This window comes from Helianthus annuus, chromosome 13 (genome assembly GCF_002127325.2).
Source record: "Helianthus annuus cultivar XRQ/B chromosome 13, HanXRQr2.0-SUNRISE, whole genome shotgun sequence".
NCBI lineage: Eukaryota > Viridiplantae > Streptophyta > Magnoliopsida > Asterales > Asteraceae > Helianthus > Helianthus annuus.
The window spans coordinates 44,280,097-44,303,541 of NC_035445.2; the positions used below are offsets into that span (position 1 = coordinate 44,280,097).

The 23,445-nt window shown below is 31.8% G+C and overlaps 3 protein-coding genes across 3 annotated transcripts; all 3 read left to right on the top strand.

Moving 5' to 3' along the window:
- Positions 1-754: 754 nt before the first annotated feature.
- Positions 755-4,238, top strand: LOC110900754. The gene is made up of 10 exons (XM_035982179.1): positions 755-941; positions 1,025-1,126; positions 1,246-1,422; positions 1,515-1,622; positions 1,714-1,797; positions 1,881-2,319; positions 2,435-2,546; positions 2,595-3,375; positions 3,430-3,639; positions 3,712-4,238. The coding sequence occupies exons 1-10, from the start codon at positions 755-757 to the stop codon at positions 4,236-4,238; spliced, it is 2,727 nt and encodes a 908-aa protein (XP_035838072.1).
- A 55-nt stretch (positions 4,239-4,293) lies between these two features.
- LOC110900753 lies at positions 4,294-6,097 on the top strand. Its single transcript, XM_035982180.1, has 4 exons — positions 4,294-4,333; positions 4,431-4,601; positions 4,781-5,213; positions 5,321-6,097. Exons 1-4 carry the CDS (start codon positions 4,294-4,296, stop codon positions 6,048-6,050), a joined length of 1,374 nt encoding a protein of 457 aa, XP_035838073.1. The 3' UTR covers positions 6,051-6,097.
- A 10,858-nt stretch (positions 6,098-16,955) lies between these two features.
- On the top strand, positions 16,956-18,206 carry LOC110900752 (ethylene-responsive transcription factor CRF4). Its single transcript, XM_022147619.1, has one exon. It carries the CDS (start codon positions 16,956-16,958, stop codon positions 18,204-18,206), a length of 1,251 nt encoding a protein of 416 aa, XP_022003311.1.
- Positions 18,207-23,445: the final 5,239 nt, after the last annotated feature.

Genomic DNA, 23,445 nt, shown 5'->3' on the forward strand with positions numbered 1-23,445 from the left:
AAATTATCTATCATACCATTCATGCGAAATTACCTATAAACCCTAATTTTTTGAACTATGTGCCCTGATCTAACAATTCTAGTACAAGACTCGATACAAGACGAAGTCGACAGACGTATGCACCAACATTACCCCCTAATAATATAGCTTTCTTTTTCAACTAAGTCAAATCATTTTCAAATAATTCAAACCATTTTCAAAATATTTTGAAAGTCTTTTTCTTGAGTACTCAACAATCTTCTTCATTCAGATATTTGAAATTATGGCTACAGATAATAGAATTTCAAGTAAGTATGAACTGTTCTTTCAACCAAGTCAAAGTCAAGTCTGTGCTAAAGCAAGGAAAAAAAGGAAGCGTGTTCTGCAACAAAAGCGAAACAAGAGTGCTTTTCATCGTACATCGACATCCGATTCTGTTAAATGGATTCCATTATTAAACACTCCAAGTGGTATGTCTTGTAGGTTTGTAAAGAAAATTTTACAAGAAATATATACTTATATGTTATCTTTTAGGAATCCTTACACATGTTTCGTATTTTACAAGTTTCAACAACCAATGTTAAGAGAAGGAATGTGTATCATTTTCCTGCTTATGCTACTCCAAATATTAGCAGTAATTTGTTTCACTCATCTTCAGAAGTAAAAGGTATACTTACTGCAGATATTTTTTGGTAATTTCAAAAAAATTTCACAATATGTTCAAAGTTCTTTCCTTGAGTGGTCAACTATCTTCTTCATTCAAGTATTTTAAATTATGGATACAGATAACACAATTTCAAGTAAGTATGAAGTTGACCTTCAAGCAAGTCAACGTCAAAGTTGTGGTGAAGAAAGAGAAAAAAGGAAGTATGTTCTTCAACAAAAGAGAAACAACAGATGTTGTCATCCTGCATCAACATCTGATTATGTTGAAAGGATTCCATTTTCAAATACTTCAAGTGGTATGTGTTATAGTTTTACAAACAAAATTTAAAAGAAATATGTATATGTTTTTGGAATCCTTACATATGTTCTATTTTACAAGTTTCAACCACCAATGTTGAGAGAAGGAATGTGTATCATCTTCCTGTTTATGCTACTCCAAATATTAGTAGTAATTTGTTTCACTCATTTACACAAGTAAAAGGTATACTTACTGCAGATATTTTTGGTAATTTCAAATAATAATTACACAATACTTTCAAAGTTCTTTTCTCGAGTTGTCAACAATCTTTTTCATTCAAGTATTTTAAAATATGGATACAGCTAACACAATTTCAAGTAAGTATGAAGTTGACCTTCAAGCAATTCAACGTCAAATGTGTGCTGAAGAAAGAGAAAAAAGGAAGTATGTTCTTCAACAAAAGAGAAACAACAGAGGTTGTCATCCTGCATCAACATCTGATTCTGTTGAAAGGATTCCATTTTCAAATACTTCAAGTGGTATGTATAATAGTTTTGCAAACAAAATTTAAAAGAAATATGTATGTATATGTTATGTTTTTGGAATCCTTACATATGTTCTATTTTACAAGGTTCAACCAACAATGTCGAAAGAAGGAATGCCCATCACACTCCTTTTGGAAGTACTAAGCAAATATCCAATTTTGTTGAGAGGACTCCATTATCAGATATTACAAATTGTATGTTTTAAATTTTCTGAAACAAAAGATTTTTTTAATCTTAGGTTTTATGAATTGTTATATATATCTTATTTTACAAGCTTTAATATAGGTGGAATATCTCAAATTGAATTACAAATGAGTGATGAGATGTTACCAGATTCTGTGGTTAAGAAGATTCATGGAATTTCTAAAGGTATAAGATACGAATGTAAATTCCTGTTAAGTTTTCAATATGTAGAAAACTTATGTTGACTTATAAATTTACTAAGTCTGTAGATTATATTGATCATGGAGATGCCATCTTTGTGTGTTCTAAATGTGATGCAATATTATGGGAAGATGAAATGCTTAGGGGAAATAAAAAACATAACAAAACATCCTATTCTCTTTGTTGTTCAAATGGAGATGTTGAGCTACCACGACCGCCTACACCTCCTCCATTACTACGTCATTTATATAAAAGTTGTACCTCACAGTCTCGCAGTTTCATGGATAATATTCGAGTATATAACATGATGTCTTCCTTCACATCTCTTGGTGGGAAGGTTGACAAAAGTTATCAGAGAGGTAAAGGTCCTTATGTATTTAGACAACAAGGTCAGAATTATCATCGAATGGGTAGTCTACTTCCGGACGATGGGGAAGAACCTAAATTCTCCCAGCTTTACATATATGATTCACAAAACGAAGTTGTAAATCATCAAAAAGTAGTAAGGTAATTTCTTTATGATAATTGTCGCATTTAAGAATATATATTTTGCTTTTCAGTGTATTTACATTCATTATCATTTGAAATGAATGTAAATTTTAACATTTTATATTTATGGCAGTTCTCAGATAGAATGCAAAACTACAAGAAACAACCAGCTTGATAGTACAACCATAGAGAGTCTTAAATATATGTTGGATTCTTGCAATCCTCTTGTCCAATCCTTCAGAATGGTAAGGGATTGTTTTCAAGAAAATGAGTTTTAAGATGTAAGCTTGAAGATTATTGGAACAAGAGATAAGGATGGAAGAGTTCACAATTTGCCAACAGCATCAGAAATTGTTGCGTTAATACATGGTGATTTTGATGGAGCATTTGATAAACGGGACATTGTTGTTAGAAAGAAGTCTGGTGGTCTTCAAAGAATTAATGAGCTTCATCCCTCTTACCTTGCTTTGCAATATCCACTTATTTTACCATATGCGGAAGATGGTTATAGAGTTGGTATTAAACATAGAGGGATTGTGATTGATGATGAGGTACTTAGAACCAATCTTACAATTAGAGAATTCTTTTGTTACAAAATTCAAGATAGACAGAATCAGTTTTCATTGTTAGTTAATGCGAAAAAACTATTTCAGCAGATTTTGGTTGATGGATACACGATGATAGAATCTGCCGGGTTGAATTATATAAAGACACAACAACCTAAACTTAGAGTGCAAAATCTTAAGAACTTGAATGCTACTGTTGAAAGTGGAGAGAATAATGCCTCAAGTTGTGGTAAACCTATACTTTTACCTTCATCATTTACTGGTGGTTCTAGATATATGATGCAAAAGTACTTGGATGCTATGGCAATTTGCAAGTCTGTTGGATATCCTGATTTATTCATAACGGTGACTTGTAATCCAAACTGGCCTGAGATTTACAGGTGTTTGCACGATAAAGCTCTTAATGCTGAAGACAGACCGGATATTATCTCTAGATTATTCAAGTGTAAATTGGATCATCTTATAAAAGATTTCAAGAAACATAAATTCTTTGGTGATATACAAGCAGGTACCCTTTAGTTATATTTTTTACTTTGAACATCTAATTATATTTATTTAACAGCCCACTGTTCAAAAATTTCAGTTATGTATACAGTGGAATTTCAGAAGCGTGGTCTCCCACATGCTCACACATGTTTGTTCTTGGGTGCTGAAAGCAAATTTCCAAATGCATCTGATATTGATCGTGTTATTTCTGCTGAGATACCAGATAAAGAAAGAGATCCTGAATTATATGAGCTTGTCAATCAATTTATGATTCATGGACCATGTGGTACAGACAACCCACTTTGTCCATGTATGGTTCAGTAAAAATGTTCTAAAAAGTTTCCCAAAAAATATGTAGATGAAACTTGTGTTGATTCTGAAGGTTATCCTGTCTATCTTCGCCGTCAAACAAGTAATACGGTAGTAAAGAATGGTGTGACACTTGATAATAGATTTTTAGTTCCTTATAATGCTCTCCTGCTCAGAAAGTATCAGTGCCACGTTAACGTTGAATGGTGCAACCAGTCAGGTTCTATCAAATATTTGTTTAAATATATTAATAAGGGGCATGATAGAGTCACTGCTTCTGTTTTTCAAGCCAATAGCACCAAGAATAATACAGAACAGATTGTAGTTATAGATGAGATAAAAGCATACCTTGATTGTAGATATATCTCTGCTTGTGAAGCTGCTTGGAGAATATTCATGTATGATATACATTATAGATATCCAGCTGTTGAAGTATTACCTTTTCATTGTGAAGATGGTCAGAGTATTGTGTATAACGATCATGATAATTTGTGTGACATTGTTACTGATCCAACTGTGAAAATGACAATGTTTACAGATTGGATGAATTGTAATAAGTCGATGAATTTGCCATGACATTGAGGTATGTTCAGTTTCTGGGATATTATGTATGGAATGCTAAAAATCGCAAATGGAATCGAAGAAAGCATCCGTATGGATCAATTGGGAGGGTACATTATGTCCCACCATCACTTGGTGATTGTTATTACCTAAGGATTTTACTGAATCATATTAAGGGACCAACCTATTTTGAAAATATAAAAACAGTTGATGGGCAGGTTTTTCAAACATTTAAAGATGCATGTTTTGCACGGGGGCTGTTGGATGATGATAAAGAATATGATAATGCTGTCAAAGAAGCTAGCACATGGTCAACCGGAGATTTCTTGAGGACCTTTTTTGTAATGTTGTTGCTGTCAAATTCGATATCTCGTCCTGGTGTTTTTTGGTCGGAAACGAAGCCCTGTTATGTGAAGACATTTTGTATCAGCAACGAAAGATAACTGGTATTGCAGGTAATGTTATTATTTTATTAAAGTTATATCCAATTAAATTAAAATTATGCAATAGCTCTGTTATTGGGAAAAAACTAATACTTTTTTCAACATTTGTTTTAGATTTGGATCTTCAACAAGAAGAACTTGAAAATATCTGTCTATCTGAAATTGAAAAGTTGCTACTTACCAATGGAAGTACAGTGAGAAATTTTGATGATATGCCAAGTGTTTCGGACAATTGTGTTTCATCGTCGAACAATCGATTGATAATGAGAGAATTATCGTATGACAGACTAGCTCTTCAAAGGGAACATGATCGTTATGTAAAGTGTTTAACTGCCGAACAGGAAAGGATATATAAAATTGTTATGGAAGCGATTGAAAAAGGTGATGGAGGTGTGTTTTTTGTATATGGTTATGGTGGAACTGGAAAGACGTTTCTTTGGAAGACATTCTCAACTGCATTACGATCAAAAGGTGAAGTTGTATTGAATGTTGCATCCAGTGGAATTGCTTCACTTTTGCTGGATGGTGGTAGAACTGCTCATTCAAGGTTTGTAATTCCAATCAACATTAATGAGATTTCAATATGTTCGATAGAGCCTAATACTGAGTTAGGTGATTTAATTAAAAGAGCAACATTGATTATTTGGGATGAAGCACCTATGACTCACAAGCAAAGATTTCAATATGTTCGATAGAGCCTAATAAGTTTTTGTGGGATTTAACGTATTTCCAGCAAAGAGCGATTCTTGCTCCAACTAATGAAGTAGTGGATTCAATAAATAAAGAGTTGTTAGAGAGTCTGCCTGGTGAAGAAAAGGTTTATTTTAGTTCAGATAGTTTATGCCAATCGGAGGAAGAATCAGAGCTTAATATGGCATTGTTTCCTCCTGATGTGTTAAACAATATTTGTTTATCTGGTTTACCTAACCATAAATTAGTACTGAAACTTGGTGCTCCGGTGATGTTACTCAGAAACATTGATCAGGCAAACGGATTGTGTAATAGTACACGTTTACAAATCACGAAGCTCGGAAAAGTTGTGATTGAAGCAAAAATTATCACAGGGACTAATATAGGTCATCATACTTTGATTTCAAGACTGAAGATGACACCTTCAGATAAAAGAATACCAGTGAAGATTTCTCGAAGACAATTCCCACTTTCACTGTGTTTTGCTATGACAATAAATAAAAGTCAAGGACAATCATTGGAGCGTGTTGGTTTATATCTTCCACGTCCAGTGTTTAGTCATGGCCAGCTCTATATTGCTATATCTAGAGTAAAAAGTAGGAAGGGGTTGAAAATTTTGTTTTGTGATAAAGAGAAACGAGTCTGTACAACCACTACTAATGTGGTTTACAAAGAAGTTTTACAAAATCTATGATGATACTAAACATCTGTCAACCTGGCAACGTCTGTTGGGTATAATGGAGGAACTGTTGTTTGAAAATGTTTGTTGGAAAGCAATACAACTTTTTGAAAGCATCTGATACTTGCTCTGCATTAAGCTTATCCTGAGAACACATGTTGTTAATAACATTATTCTCTTAATATTTGTTTACTGACCTTTGTAATTTCTGTTGACTGACCTTTTTAACTTGGGTCGTCTAACATCTGATAGTTACTATCTATTTAATCATTTGGCAAGCTCTCTTGGAGATAATCGATGACAGTTCTTAGTAAAGTCTGTTAGAAAGCAACAGAAGTTTTTAACAGTTAATAGACAACAGTAGTTTCCTATCAACATAATGGAATTGCTGTTGAATAAACCTATTGATCATTAATTTATATCAATTTTGTAAGTCTGCAGTAATTTTTTTTACTATCTGTCAATATATGTTATGCATGGTTTTCTAAGAAACAACAGTGGTTTTGCTATCAACATAATGGAATTGTTGTTGAATAAAGCTATTGATCATTAGTGTATATCAATTTTATAAGTCTGCACTAATTATTTTTTTACTATCTGTCAATATATGTTATGCATGGTTTTCTAAGAAACGACCCGTGTTTGCACACGGGTCTTACCGCCAGTACTATATAATAAAAGAAACCACTTTTGGGACACATGTCGATTTATGAGGTTGTCTCAATTAAAATTTATAGAAGAGATTTGATGATAAAGATAAAGATAAGTGATAACCATATATTAATTATTAAAATTAAAAGATTTTGATGATAAGAATAAGGATAACTGATAACCATATATTAATTAATAAAATTAAAAACTATATATCAATGTTTTTATTTATTTATAAAGATAAAGATAGTTTTAATTGTTTATATAAAAGTTTATAATCTTTATCTTTATTTACTGTCTAATAACCGACGGGTAATGAAAATTAAAAAAAATAACATTTTTTCCTTTTAACGTTTTCTTTTGCTTTTTCCGCTTATTAATCACTATTTAATTTAAAATTTCATCGATTTAATCATGCGTAATACTTAAGTTTCTAACCTATTAATAAATAAATAAATAAAAAATAAAGTAAAATGTTAATTTGTGTAATACACAAGTTTCTAACCTAATAATAAATAAATAAAAAACAAAGTAAAATGTTATAATACATCAAAGTTCTTTTTTTTCAAAAACATATATTGACGACCATATGTGTTAACCGATTATATTATATTTAATCAACCCGTGTAATACACATGTTTATTCAACCCATGCAATACACGTTTTTAAAGATGTAACTTTTTTATTATCTATAATAGGGAAAATGTTACGGAATAGTAACCAAGTTTTAAAAGTGTTCTAACTAAATGATTCGTATCGTTTTTATCCTAATTAGATAACTTAACATTCAAATCATGCCACATCCTTTTTTCCATGTGTCAAGAAAAAAAATGGAGCATAAGATGTTGGGCTCGGATTATTTTAATATATGAAATTATATTTATTAAAAATAAAAACACTTTAATTACATTAAAAATTAAAAAAACAAGTTACAATCCACGTCACTCGAGTTAGCATCAAATAAAAGGGGAAAAAGAAATAAAAATCCACATCACCACGGTTACCTATGAAATAAATGAAAAAACCCTTAATTTTAATGAAAAATGAATGTTGAGTGATCTGATTGGAACACTTTTGAAACTTGAGTGACCTAACTGGCACATTTTTAAAACTTGGTTACTATTCTACAAAGTTACCCCATAATATATAAAGTTATATTTATTCAACCCGTGTAATACACGGGGTTATAACCTAGTTATATTTAAAGAATGAAGTACTCTTTAATTGAATTAATATTTATCAATTACATAATAAAAACTACTGGTTGGAAAAAATGTTATAAAATTAACGTAACATAATTTATAAATGTACGTCATTGTTTATAGACATATCATGACGACTAAATGTAGTAACAGATGACATTATATATTTTTCTTAACATGTATAATAAATGGTTTTCTTCAATCCGTGTAATACACATGTTTTTCAGAGACATAATTTCTTTATATTATTAAGTATATAACATTACATATTTTTTTAAATCTATGTAATACACGAGACTCTAACCTAGTGTGTGTGTATATATATATATATATTATATATTATCAATTTGTAATACATGTAGGCATTACCATGTTGTATTTTATGCTTTAGGTGAGTTTTGTGCTGGTTCATGTTGTACAATTTTAAATAGTGTTTCTACATGGTTTTTGTTTGTCTATTGTTAAATATATAATAAACAAGTATAAATTTAGCATAATATACAAATTAGACATATAATAAAAAAAAGTATAAATTTAGCATAAGTAAAATATGATGCTTAGAATTATTAAGACTATATTGACGTTTTTAATATCTTTATAACTTTAAAAATACAATACTTTTATAAAATTCGAGTATATCGTTGCGATGCATCTATTTTTATCAATGTTTCGATTAAAAAAATTCGAAACCAGGTTGTGAGAAGTAAAATGGCTTTTCATTGAAAAACAACGAACCGAAAATGTTTTGGGCATGTTAAGACTACATTCTTTGGGTTTCCATTCCCTTTGCTATAACGAGTATACCGATACTAATCAAGTATCTACCCGCTGCAACGTGCGGGTCAGCTTCACAATGTTGTAACATGTGCTTTATCTTTATTTCATGCATTCATCACTTGTACAACATGTTTTTTTTCTCTATTAGACCCTCACTATTTAGAAACTGTTTTGTTTATATTAATAAGTTGCATGCATCCATTTATATATTATTAATTGGTAACATTGTTAGGCATTAAAACTTGTATTTTTAGCTTATAAAGTTGGACATTGCTTTATGATAAAACCATGTACTATGGTATTTATTTATTCATATACTATTAATTGGTAACATTGTTAGGTAGGGATGAGCACGGTACCCGTTCAGTACCGGTACTGAAAAACGAGAAAAGTGGGAACCGGTACCGAATACACCGGCCGTAACATGGAGCTCATGTATAATGTTTAGGGGCTGTTTGGTAAGTTTTGAATGGTTAAGTGATGAATCAGTAAGAGGTCTGAACTGTTAAATGTTTAAGCAGTATAAAGGTCTGAATTATTAAGGGACAATATAATGCTTAACCGTTCAAAGACAACTGTCTGACCAATTCAGATTAGAGGTCTTAACCATTGAGACTCAGTATAATAATTAATCATTCAGATGCAAATGTCTGAACCATTCAGATGCAAAATGTCTGAAACATTCAGACATTTACTCACGAAACAAACAGTATGAATCATTAGTTTTGAACCAGTAAGAGATCTGAACCATTCAGACCCTCATTAAAAGGTAAATAAACAGCCCCTTAATTATTAACTAACCCATGCCGGCTGAATTTGTAAACCCCGGCCGCAACGCGGCGGGATCTTACATCTGGTTGTAAGTATAATTAAAAAACCTGTTTACACATGTGTTTTCTTATTGTCACCAACGATAGAGTTAGCTTTAACCACCATCCCTTTCCTCTCATTCGTTTTTAGGATGTTGTATACACCTTAGTGTTTCATAGATATTGAAACAACCAACTTAACAACACTAAATATATATTTCTTATTTTGATTAAAATTTCAACAAAGTCCGTTCACACAAAGAACACTTAAATAAAGTAAACCTGAAAATGTAGTCGTCTTAATCATACAATTTGTTATCAATGATGAAGCTAAAATTGTATTGAGAATCATGTGATCCATCGCTAGATAAATTAGTTGAACACTACTAAACTAGTTAAAAAGAAGAGAGCATTCCACAAGATTACAAAATTAAATGTTTTTTTTTTAAAGAGAACTTCACTAAAAACTGGCACTACTCGTCTCCAAGGAGGAGAGCGAGCCGTCACAAAACCAAAATTACATCAAAGTTAATTTACACCATGAATCCCAATCACACACACTAGCATTACTTCTATGTTTATACCATAAAAAACCACATGCCTTCACATCCGCTATGATCTCCACTCCTTTTCAAAATTAAATGTAAGTTGTGATCATTTTCAAGTTAGTGCCCCGCACAGTAACCGGCCACAAAATCTATATCTAACAAATAAATAATTATATACGTCGCGTGTCACGATTCTATAAGTTCATGTTTTTTCCGCTTCTCTTATATCACTTTATCGTGTTCTATCTCTTATTATTTTATTTTTTTTGTAAATATATAATCTTACAATGTCTTTTTAGAATTTATAATCATCTTTATTATTAATTATTTAAAATTTCATTTAATCAATTGATATAATATAAGCAAATTCCGTTTATCATAATCATTTTTTCTAGAATGGAGAATGAAGTTAATTAAAATTATTTCTATATATAAGCCATACTAATAAAGTCTTTTATTTCAAAATTCGTTCACACTTATTAGCACTTGATACTAAGGTTATGGGGTATATTTTCACGCCCGTTAACTATACGTAGGCGTCACATCACCTACTTGACCTTCTTTCACTTCACCTCACAACAAGAAAATGGTTTAACCCCCCATTAACGCCCCTTAAATTAATATATATATATATATATATATAGAGAGAGAGAGTAGGGTTCGCACGGAAAGTGTGTTTTTCCTAGAAAGTCTAGGAAGCGATCTGGTCCATCTGATTGGTGTGTTTAAGGGTTGAGATTAAATCAATGGCAATCTTGTAATATTTGAGTTTAATTAATTGATTGTTTTAAATGAGTAGGGGCAATTTTGTCAATGGCCGTGTTTTAAATTCATTAGATAACCGCCAGTTCCTAAATTCAAGCGATTTTCCCCCTCTCTCTCTCTCCAAACCCATCTTGGAAACCCCAATCCCTACCAAAAATAACTACAATCATGGAAGAAGATAACTTTAGAAACGATGGAGAGCACCGGATCAAATTAAAACACTTCTCCATCTCCACCATCTCCGAGTTCATCGTCACCATTCAAATATTGTTCTTATCATCTCCGTTTTCTTGACGATGTGTTTTAACAGCAAGCAAATTAATACAATTGTGTTTTAGCAGCAAGCAAGCTTCATACAGTTGTGGTTTAGCATCCAGATTCATACATATGTGTTTTAACAGCAAGCAGATTCACATAGTTGTGTTTTAGCATTCAGATTCATACAAATGTGTTTTAACAGCAAGCAGATTCATACAGATGTGTTTTAACAGCAAGCAGATTCATACAGACGTATTTTAACATCCAGATTCATACAGATGTGTTTTAACAGCAAGCAGATTCATACAGTTGTGTTTTAACAGCAAGCAGATTCATCCATATGTGTTTTAACATCCAGATTCATACAGATTCATACAGATGTGTTTTAACAGCAAGCAGATTCATACAGATGTGTTTTAACAGCAAGCAGATTCATATAGATGTGTTTTAACATCCAGAATCATACCGATGTGTTTTAACAGCAAGCAGATTCATACAGCTGTGTTTTAACAGCAAGCAGATTCATACAGATGTGTTTTAACATCCAGATTCATACATATTCATACAGATGTGTTTTAACAGCAAGCAGATTCATACAGATGTGTTTTAACAGCAAGCAGATTCATACAGATGTGTTTTAACATCCAGATTCATACCGATGTGTTTTAACAGCAAGCAGATTCATACAGCTGTGTTTTAGCATTCAGATTCATACAGTTGTGTTTTAACAGCAAACAGATTCATACAGTTGTGTTTTAACAGCAAGCAGATTCATACAGTTGTGTTTTAACAGCAATCAGATTCATACCCTGTGTTTTACCATCTTTATATTGTGGGATCTATAAAAAAAATTGACTTTAGCCCTGTAAAATATTAAAACACAGCACCAAGAACATGCTGATAAATTCCAGTAATCTTCTGAACAATGGAATATGCGATGTAATGTGACATGGAATTTTAGTTAATGAACACATTGACTTCCAGATTTGAATTCTAAAATAATAAAAATTCCGAAAATCATGGAATTTTAGTTAATGAAGATACATTCCAAAAATAAAATTAAAATGTGAAATTACATGATAGCCCTTCTACTTAAAATCCCTCAATGACACATGTCCAATTCTTATTCCTTTCTAGACTTTCTAGGAAAAATAGACTTTCCACCCAACTCCTACTCTCTCTCTCTCTCTCTCTATATATATATATATATATATATATATATATATATATATATATAGAGGCTAATGCTAGACAAAAAACCCTAAAAATTTTAGGAAACTCTGGAAACTCAAAGCTCCTGACTTTTTTTTTTGAAAAAAATAACACATGTAATATACATGTTTTTAAGAGTTTTGGGCCAAAAAAAACAAAAAAGCGTCGAGTACTTTTTTTTTAAAAAAATAAACAAGTTCCAGAAACTTCGGTGACTAACATGTGTTAGACAAAAAATGCTGAAAGTTGCTGAAATTTGTTTTTTTTTTTAAAAAAAAACCCTTCGGCGCTTTTTTGATTTTTTAGGGTTTTCTATATAGCCCAACCCTATATATATATATATATATACATATATATATAGGGGGATGTTCATTTGAGAAGAGAATTTAGTTGAGAAGAAAAAGAATAAAGGGTATAATTGTAAAATATTATGTAGTTTTTATTTCATCTCATTTATTGCTATCTTTAAGTAATTAATTGCTTATAAAGTCTATAATTCACTACCTAATTTTTTTCCTACACACATAAAAACTTATCCTACATATTTCGATATTTATCCTAAACATATTTAAATTCATCCTACACAACTCGTAATTTATCCTACACACATAGTAATTTGTCCTACACTCTAAATTATTATTTTTTTATTTTTTGAAAAAATATATATTTTGAAAACAAGTTACAAATTTCAACGAGTTAGCTATTAAAGAGAAAAACTAGAAATTAATTATCTATATAAGTTTACAAATATACCCTTATATTAAAATTAAATGCAAATATTAAATGAAGTAAGATGAAGCATTCTTATTGGTTGAAACTTTTTCTTTTTTCTTCTTACAACAAATTTCTTCTCATTTGAACCCTCCACTATATATATATATATATATATATATATATATATATATATATATATATATATATATATATATATATATATATATATATATATATATATATAGGATTAGGTTCAAACGTGAACAAAATCCCAAGAGTGAACTGCGTGAACTGATCTGGTCCCTTAATTTTTATGATCTTGAGATTAAAGTGAGTGGCACGATAGTAATTATTTGGTTAATTTTTTTTCATTTAATTAAATACAAAAAGGGTATATGTGTAATTTCAATCTTAAATTGATTACATAAATCTCTCACAAATCAAGTAATCAATTATCCTCTTAAATTGATTGCATAAATCTCTCACAAAAAAAAAAAAATCAAGGATTAGGAAAGATGTAATTTAGTTCAATTATTAAAATAGTTATTTGTTAAAATGCGATGTACACATGTGTATTCTGATTTTGCCCTCTTTTTAATGTGATGTACACATGTGTATATCGTCTGTTTTTGTGATATCTCATAATTTTTTTTGTATTGAATGTTGATGTACACCTGTGAATTACTGTACACATATGTACGATGCTGAGTAAACATGTGTACTGTTCTATTTATATCCAAGTACACATGTGTATACCGTTGAAATATAAAGCTTACGTGGAGCTTAAAAATCAAAATTTGAATTCTGGTGATAAAATCTGAAATAAAAATTAAAATTGAAATCTGGTGATTTGTTGTTTGTTTTGATAATTATCTTATTAATAAATAAACATAATGTGGATAATGAATTTAAATTAGGTAAGATGTAACTTAATTCAATTATTAAAATAATGATTTAAATCTAATTTTTTATATAATTACAATCCTACCCTTAACAACTAAAAAGGAAATCAAGGGTGCACATCTGTTCACGCAGTTCACTCTTAGGAGGTTGTTCACGCTGGAACCCTACCCTATATATATATATATATATATATATATATATATATATATAGAGTAGGAGTTGGGTAGAAAGTGGATTTTTACTAGAAAGTCTAGGAAGCAATCAGAATGCGACACGTGGCATTGAAGGATTTTAACTAGAAGGGCAATTATGTACTTTCACAATCTATTTTTATTTTAGGAAATTATCTTCAATAACTAACTATCCATAATGAAACCGATTTACTCCATAAATTTCGGAAATTTTTGTTTTCGATTTCTGATCGCACTTAATATTAATCATTCATTCGTTTTCTTGCTCACAAGATTCATTGCTGATCATATTTTTATATGGAGAGAAGAATCATGGCATCTGGAATCTATCAGCATGTTCTTGGTACTGTGTTTTAACAGTTTATTCTTGGTGATGTGTTTAAACAGCAAGCAGATTCATACAGCTGTGTTTTATTATTCAGATTCATACAGTTGTGTTTTAACAGCAAGCAAATTCATACATTTATGTTTTAGCATTCAAATTCATACAATTGTGTTTTAACAACAAGCAGATTCATACAGTTGTGTTTTAGCATTCAGATTCATACAGTTGTGTTTTAACAACAAGCAGATTCATAAAGTTGTGTTTTAGCATTCAGATTCATACAGTTGTGTTTTAACATCAAGCAGATTCATACAGTTGTGTTTTAACAGTAAGCAGATTCATACAGTTGTGTTTTAACAGCAAGCAGATTCATACAGTTGTGTTTTAGCATTCAGATTCATACAGTTGTGTTTTAACAGCAAGCAGATTCATACAGTTGTGTTTTAACAGCAAGCAGATTCATACAGTTGTGTTTTAGCATTCAGATTCATACAGTTGTGTTTTAACATCAAGCAGATTCATACGTTGTATTTTATCATCCTTGTTGGTAATGCTGGAGGATTTCTTGACGTTGTGTTTTAGTGGCAAGCAGATTAGCGAGAAGATTAATACGATGTGTTTTCTTGATGTGTTTCTTCAGAAGGATAGAAGGAAGAGAGAGAGAGAGAGAGAGAAAGCGAGAGAGAGTGGGAGAGAGAGAGAAAAAAAATCGCAAGAAATGTGGGGTGGTTATGGAATGACAATTATTTCCATATTTAATACAAGCTAAATGACATATCTCCCCCTGATTAATTAAATAATCCTATTTTTAAGAAATACATATTACCAAAATGCCACCAAGATGATCTCAACCATTAAACACACCCATTGGATGGCCCAGATCGCTTCCTAGACTTTCTAGGAAAAACACACTTTCCGTAGGATCCCCACTATATATATATATATATATATATATATATATATATATATATATATATATATATATATATATATATATATATATATATATATATGTATGTATATATATATAGCATATTGTGTGTGTGTAAATTTTGCAATGTTTGAATCCTTCACTCTTTCTCTTAGTTAACTTCTTTAACATGTGAAGCTTTTAATGCCTCTTAACACTCTTCAGGAGCGGTATAACAAGTGTTAACGGATGTCAACTAAGATTAACACCTATAGATGTTAGAGTATACCAAGTGGTATAAGAAAAAAAGGTTGGTAAAAAGATAGATGTATTTAATACAAATATAAAAATAAATACTTTAAATTTTAGTTCATGCATGATACCGAAGGTTTCCAGTTTGAGTATTCTTTACATTTTTTTAATGGCTCAGCGAAACACATCCCTAACGAAGTACCTCTATTTCCCGAGTTCGATTCCCGCCCCCCCACCCCCCAAGGTCCAGCCCCCCATTTCGAACAAACTAATCTGAGAAGGAGTCGAACCCTATCCTACACCTCTCACAGAAGAAACCCTTTAGAGAAAACTCCTTGCTACCCCACCAAAATGGTGATGGCAAGTATTATTTACATATCATTAAATTTTAGTTCAAACTAAAGAAAATATTTTTAAGATGTAAGGAATATATATATACATACATAGAGGTTTTTGGGGGGTTGGGGTTAGGGTTTTTATGAGGGTTTATTTATTTATTTATTCTTTTTTTTTAGGGGGGGGGGTGGGGTGTTTAGGTTTTGTGTGGTGGGTGGGTTTATTTTTATATATTCATATTGGTTCTCGTGGTTCTCGCAATAAGAGTAGTTCTCAAATAAACCCTACCGTATATATAGATATATATAGGGTATGGATTGTAAAAAGACTCCATCTTTTTAGAGAAACTTAAAAATCATTTTGGATCACATATTTCTCTAAGCTTTTCGTAATATACACATATGTATAGTTTAAAATTGACTATACACATATGTATATTGTCTAATCTTGAATTATACACATATATATACTCAATTTTAAACTATACATATGTGTATATTATGAAAAGCTTAAAGGAAATGCATGGTTCAGAATGTTTCTCAATTAACCTGATGAATCTCAGACGATCCTAACCCAATTCAAAATACGACTACTTTAAAGTCTAATAATAATTAGGATCCACAAAAAGTTTTTAACGTTGTATCATGTGAGCAATTAATTTATTTATCTTTTATTGTTAATAAAATCAATGATTCTGTTAAACTCTATAAAGCAATAAGTATTTATTAGAATATTAAATATTAAATATTTACTTTACTTTATTTAAATTTGTTTCACACTTAAACGCATATGTGATTGCATAGCGATACAAGTCTCGTTTTTGAAAAGTTAATTCAAAGCCAACTAATAAACAACTAATATATTTGTAAATGAGTTAATATTCTTTCCATTGTAATAGTAATAGTAATAATATTATTATTTATTAATTAATGTTAATTCTCGAAGTAACCTTCAACCATGTTCTTGTGATCGGATGCATCCTATTATAAAAACTGCAACAGTGCAACTTCATCTCAGTTCTTTACATTCTTCATTGATCAATTGAAAAAAAGAAGAAGAAGGAAGACATGGATCACCACTCTACATTATCTCCTCTAAAACAAACCGAGCACAAAAAAGTGATCACAATGTTGGTTCCAACATTGACAAAAAAGGGTTCCGATCAAGAAAACACACCTTCCCCAATGCATGTAAGGTTATCAATGACGGATCCAGATGCAACTGATTCATCCGGTGACGAAGATGGGTCGGTTTTCCAACGAAGGCGCGTAAAGAGGTACGTCCATGAGATCAAACTACAAATATCTACCGAAACTGCAGTCGCGGGTGTTGATGCTAGGAGGAAAAAGATCGGTAAGGGGTCTAGTTTAGAGGCTAAACAGAAGCCAAAGAAGACGACGAAACCGAGAAAGGTTGGGAAGTATAGAGGGGTTCGACAAAGGCCGTGGGGTAAATGGGCGGCAGAGATTAGGGATCCGACGAGGCGGATACGATTGTGGTTGGGGACGTATGACACCGCGGAGGAGGCTGCTAGGGTTTATGATAATGCAGCTATTAAACTTCGCGGTCCTAATGCTTTGACCAACTTTATTGCACCACCGGTTGCTGAAAATCAACCGGTAGATGCTGAAAGCCCATTGGTTGACAAAAATAAACCAGTGGTTGCTGAAAAAACACCGGTTGCTAAAAATCAACCGACAAATGCTAAAAGCCCATTGCTTGAAAAAAATGAACAAGTGGTTGCTGAAAAAACACCGGTTGATAAAAATCAACTTTTGATTGTTGAAAATCCACCGATTGCTGAAAATCAACCGGTGGTTATTAAAAACCCACCATTGGTTGATGAGAATCAACCAATGGCTGTCAACAGTGGTTCAATGTCAGACTATGATTCCGGTGAAGAGTCGCACAACAACCTTTTGTCCCCGACTTCTGTCCTTCCGTTTAGTAACCCTAGTGACATTTTTAGTCACTCAAAAGAACCGCTTGGACCGGTCAATGATGCTATGGAGTGTGAGTTAGCAAACCAATGGGGTCCGGTTCATGGACTTGACCCGGATAATGATTTAATGGTTGACCGGAATGGGTCGGGTGCTTTTGACAATGTATCATTCTTGGACAATCTTTTTGACTTCCAATCACCGGATCCGATACCATTTGACGATGAAGTTCCATGTTATGTGATGGGTAATGGTTTCGGGTCACTTAACCCGATTCAGTTTGATAACATTGATACAATACCATTTGTTGACAATTTTAAAGATCTGATTCCTGAGGTTGGACTTCCATCAACGTTGGAGGTTGAGAACTATTTTTAAGTCACTGGAGATAGTTTTTTGGGTAAGAGTATTTTTAAATGATTAGACCGGGTTTGCATGTGATCATTGTAGCCATGTTATTCAACAAATTTTGACGTAGTATTATAATATGTGTGTTCATTGTGATTGGTATGGTGTTTTCATTACAATCAGTTGTTTAGTTTTGGTTAGTATCATGTGTTTGAATTGATATTTTTTTAATAAAATTAATTGTCTTAGGCAAGTAAATTGTGAAATGCTTAATGTTTTAAAATTAGTAAAATTTTATTTATATTTTTTATTTTTTATCAGAGAGGTGATATGTTATTTAGCAATTTAATTATATAATCAGATCAATATCATTCTATAAAAGTCAATAAAATTCGTAGTGTAAATGGGAAGTTGAATATTACTCTAATTGATATATTTTACCATGTAATTTTGGCGTCTAACGTCTTGCTAGTATTAATAAAAATTTTTGTTGGCCGTTAAAAAAAGATATATTTTACCATACATAGAGATAAAACCTTGCTTTTGGAAAATATTTATTTAATTACAAGTATCATATATATTCAATACTTCAAAATTGTGCGTAACGGTATTAAAAAATGTTTGATTTTTGGAATTCATGAATCACTCAGCAATGAATGTTGTAAAAGTAGCAATGAATGTAGTAAAAGTACCAGTTGAGGCCGAGTACTTGTCGAGTAATCGTTACAAGTTATGATGTCGATGCGATTTATTTAACTCCGTCTCATTACTCAAAATTAATCAAAGACGGTTAACGTCGGCCTCAATAGGATTTGGTGGTCAACTTAAGACGAGTTTTACTTAAAAAAAATAAAACATAATTTTTATATCTGTTAATATAAATGAATGAATATATCAGTTTACAACAAATTAAATACCAGATTTTGAAATACTTTAGTATTTAAACTTGCATCTTTTTTTATTTATATTAATGTTCAAGTGTTTCTGTTATAAATAGTAGTACACTGTGATATTTGATATATACATACATATATATATATATATGTATAGTTTCCTAAAAAATAATTTCTTTATAATTTAACATTCACGATTACTCTCCGCCTAGACTGAGTACTCACAACTCTTAAAAAATATAGTGGTTTATGTTACATTAAGTGTACCGAGTCTAACGCATAAATTGATAGATCGAGTCAATTAATGCCTCGTGCATATGAGGATGAAGATGTCACTACAAGATGGACAAAAGTGGACAGATTTGTTATTGTTGTTCTACGCAAAATATGCTAACCGATATTCTTTTAAGACTTTTTCATTAAATTTTATAGTTGATGTATTAGTAGTTTGTCATTTACATATATGTTTTATATAGATGTAATTACAAAAAATAAACTCTAGAACAAAGTAAAATTTACCATCGTAGATTTAGGTTTTTGAACATTGTTTTCTGTTCGTTTGATCCTAAAATCTTTTGTAAGTGCCGTTTTACTTTCTATTTTGTCATAATCATCTAAGATACATGATAACTTAGCTAATGCTAGTGTGTTATGGCTTGTTATATCAAAATAGCACACACAATATTTAACTATGATCGTTTAGTATCGAGAAATAAAACACAGTAAATTAAAACTATATAATTTTCAAAAAAAAAAAACTTACATATGTATAGGTTAGCAAAATCTACGGATAAGTAAATGATAATTTTAGTACACTAAGAGATAGACATTATATAAAAAAATATGTAAAAAATTATATACAACCAGGATGGTTTAGGGTTTTCAAAGTATTTTTCTTTAGTTTAGAGCCAATAGTTGAACTATTTTTAGTGTGTTGATGTCATATTATTATTATTATATATATCAATTCATAACACACAATTGCTACAGTGTAGAGGGGTATTTTCATAAAAAGAGATTGTATGTATAAAGATGAAAGGGACTAGATCTGGACTGGAAGCAACTCATTGTAATAATATTATAGTTTGTACGGTACAAGTAAGAGATGCATATGGGATTGGAAATGGCAAAAAACCAGAGGTTTGGGTGTGGTAATGTGAATGTGTAAGGGTGTAAGGGACACTCCCCTAAGAGGGGAGTCCCCTCTCTTACGCATAACCAATCCTCGTGTGCCACGTCAACTCCCCTCTTAAACTCCCCTAACACCCTAAATTGATGGCGTCACTCCCCTCTTAGGTGACTTGGTTTTTATTAAAAAAAAAGAAATTTTTCATTTGACGCCCCCTCCCTCTCTCCTTCCTCTCTCTTCAGTGACTTCCCACCGATGTTGGTCCCCGAATGAATGGCGGCACTATCCCTAAGAGGTGGAGGAGGTCCCCGCAAGGGGTCACCGAGGACGCCCCCTTCACCCTAAGAGGGTTCACGAGATAGAGGCAAAAGATACAAGCATACAAAACTGGTATCTATTTTTAGTATAAAGCACATTGCTCTATAAAAAAATGAGTTTTTTTTATATTATTTTTATATTTTTTATACAACTAATGCACCATTTGAGTTAACTTTTATTTTTTTTTTAAATACTAATACACCATTTGAGTTAACTTTTATTTTTCTAAAAGTACTTATAATATTAAAAAAATATAATTTTGTTAATTTACTTGGAAATTTTATATTGTTGATACTTTGTTCAATGGTGATCGAGGGAAGTGAAGAAATGAAGAATAATAGTGGTAGTCTTGCAGTAAAGAACCGCAGCTCAACGGGTAGATCGCAACTATGGATGAGTTTTCAGTAAAGAACCGTAGCTGGACTCTGGTAGCGGGGACAGACTGTGACGGCACCGTTGGAGGAGTTAGAGGTTTAGAACGTGGCGACGATGGCGTTTCCTTCACAGATCCAACAACAAATGTAGAATAAGTATCGAACAACGATGGTACGGTGTTTCATGATGAATTTCGTCCTTCTTCGAACAGATCTATGGACAGAGACCGACGACTTTTTGAGGTTTGGGTTTGGCGCCAGTTACCGGCTGTCAGTACCGTATTGATGTCTTGATTTAAAGGGGGTCAGCCTGCAATTTTTTTTAAATAGGTTATCATTAGTGTTTTATTTTGACTTTTTACCCTTCAAATAATCATGGCTAGAGACAAATATTAGTGAAATAAAAAAGAAAAAAAATGCAGATGACTAAAAAAAGTTTTCGGGAAGCGACTGTAGCTTCGAGGTCTAAAGTGCTGGTATATCCAACGTGGAAGAAGATGAGAAGAGTATAAACTCCGCAACCAAATCCTATTTTGTTACTCTTTCCAAAACGGGGATGATGACGAAGTAAAGTGTATTTTTTACATTTTTTCTACAAATTTAAACGGTAAAATGTTGATTTCGTGTAAACTTTTTAGAGTTTATTTTCTTATAAATGATGTTTTTCATATCATTTAATTATTCTATCTCTTATTGTTTGTTAATCTTTAATATCTGTATAAGTCATTTACAAATTTAAAAACTTTTTGGTTTAGTGCGTCGCAACGATACAAATTGATGTAAATTTGTTTTAGTGTTTCTCGATCGATATAAAAACATGTACGTTAATATCTGTTTAGGCATGTCTCTTACGGTTTCTATAACGAGCACCATTAAAGTACTGTATCGAACTGAAACGAAATGATACTAGCTGAAAGCCCACGCAACACGTGGAGGATTTTTCTAGTTATACATTATACAAAAATATACAAAAAAAAAATAAACTATATTCTTTTCAATATATAAAGGGTTATTGGATTTTAATAATTCAAAGTTTCACTGGTTGGCCGATAATAATCCCAAATTCAAAAATTGCCTACAACAGTCCCAACTTGTAAGATTTTGGCCACCAATGATCCTTGTCTAACTGGGTTAGTTAAATGTGACGTGGCAGGTGACGTGTTTAAAATCTAAAATGTGGATGCTGACGTGTATCATATTTGTCACTGTTTAAAAACCCTACGCTGACAAACCAGCCGCACACCTTCCCCTCCTTCCCTCTCGGTCAGTGTTTCCGGCAACCGGAGCCGTGTCTCGTTCCTACTCACACCCACCTTGCCTGAAAATGAAAAGAAAGCAGACGGAAGAGAGATAGAGAGTTATCGGAGAGAAAGAGAGTAGAGATGGAGGTCTGGTCAGCGGTCATCGTCGACAACCGTATACAGCGGTGCCCGGAGTTCAGCGGCTACGGTGGTTGTGTGGTTCGGGTTGGTCATGACGGCAGCGGAGGAAGTGGTGGTGGTCGGTGACATGATTCAGATGGTGTCGTGGCTCGGCTCCGGCGAGGTAACGTCAGCTAGAGTGTCGATATGGCAGTGGCAGCTGTGGTCTTGTGATTCGAAGTACACGACAGCAGTAATTATGGAGGTGTTTATAAATAGGGGTGAGTGTATACGTGTTGTAGTCTTTAAACACATCAGCATCCACATAGGCATCCCACATTTTAGTTTTTAAACACGTCACCTGCCACATCACATTTAACTAACCCTGTTAGACAAGGATCATTGGTGGCCAAAATCTTACAAGTTGGGACTGTTGTAGGCAATTTTTGAAGTTGAGATTATTATCGACCAACCAGTAAAACTTGGGATTATTAAAATCCAATAACCCATATATAAACATAGACATAAAAGGTTAATAGGATGAAATTAAAAGAAACATACTTTCACATCTTTCATTTAGAAAAACCCAAACATAATTTAAGTCCAAAAAACTTTTATATAGATGTAATTAAAAAAATAAACTCTATAACAAAGTAAAAATTTCCATCGTAGGTTTAGGTTTCTCAACACCGTTTTCGGTTCATTTAAGCCATACACCTTCTGTAAGTGTCGTATTACTTCCTATGTTGTTATAATCGTCTAAGATACATGATAACTTAGCTAATACTAGTGTGTTCATGTTTTATTATATTAAAATAGCACAGACAATATTTAACTATGATCTTTTAATATCAAGAACTAAAACACAATACATTAAAACTATATATTTTTCAAAAAAATTTACCCATTTATCGGTTAGCAAAATCTACATATAAATAAATGAAAGTTTTAATACACGAAAATAGTCCATATATAAAAAATCTATAAAAGAATTATATACAACTAGGAAGGTGTAGGATTTTAAACTTTATTTTTTTAGTTTAGAGCCAACATTTTTTCCAAAAGCGACTGTAACCGGTATCTTGTCACAATTAACTAAGATACATACCAACTTAGGTGATGTTAGTGCGATCATGTGGTATTATACAAAATTAAACACAAAAGAATAAACTATGTTCTCTTCAATATATAAAC

What these genes read in the sequence shown, in the direction of transcription:
- LOC110900754 (XM_035982179.1), top strand. Translation starts at nt 755, where the DNA reads ATGGATACAGATAACACAATTTCAAGTAAGTATGAAGTTGACCTTCAA. An exon ending in CTCATTTACACAAGTAAAAG is followed by an intron (nt 1,127 to 1,245) that starts GTATACTTACTG and finishes ATATGGATACAG; the next exon opens with CTAACACAATTTCAAGTAAG. An exon ending in AATCATCAAAAAGTAGTAAG is followed by an intron (nt 2,320 to 2,434) that starts GTAATTTCTTTA and finishes TATTTATGGCAG; the next exon opens with TTCTCAGATAGAATGCAAAA.
- LOC110900753 (XM_035982180.1), top strand. Translation starts at nt 4,294, where the DNA reads ATGGAATCGAAGAAAGCATCCGTATGGATCAATTGGGAGG. An exon ending in CGTATGGATCAATTGGGAGG is followed by an intron (nt 4,334 to 4,430) that starts GTACATTATGTC and finishes ATATAAAAACAG; the next exon opens with TTGATGGGCAGGTTTTTCAA. An exon ending in GGTAGAACTGCTCATTCAAG is followed by an intron (nt 5,214 to 5,320) that starts GTTTGTAATTCC and finishes TTTGGGATGAAG; the next exon opens with CACCTATGACTCACAAGCAA.
- LOC110900752 (XM_022147619.1), top strand. Translation starts at nt 16,956, where the DNA reads ATGGATCACCACTCTACATTATCTCCTCTAAAACAAACCGAGCACAAA.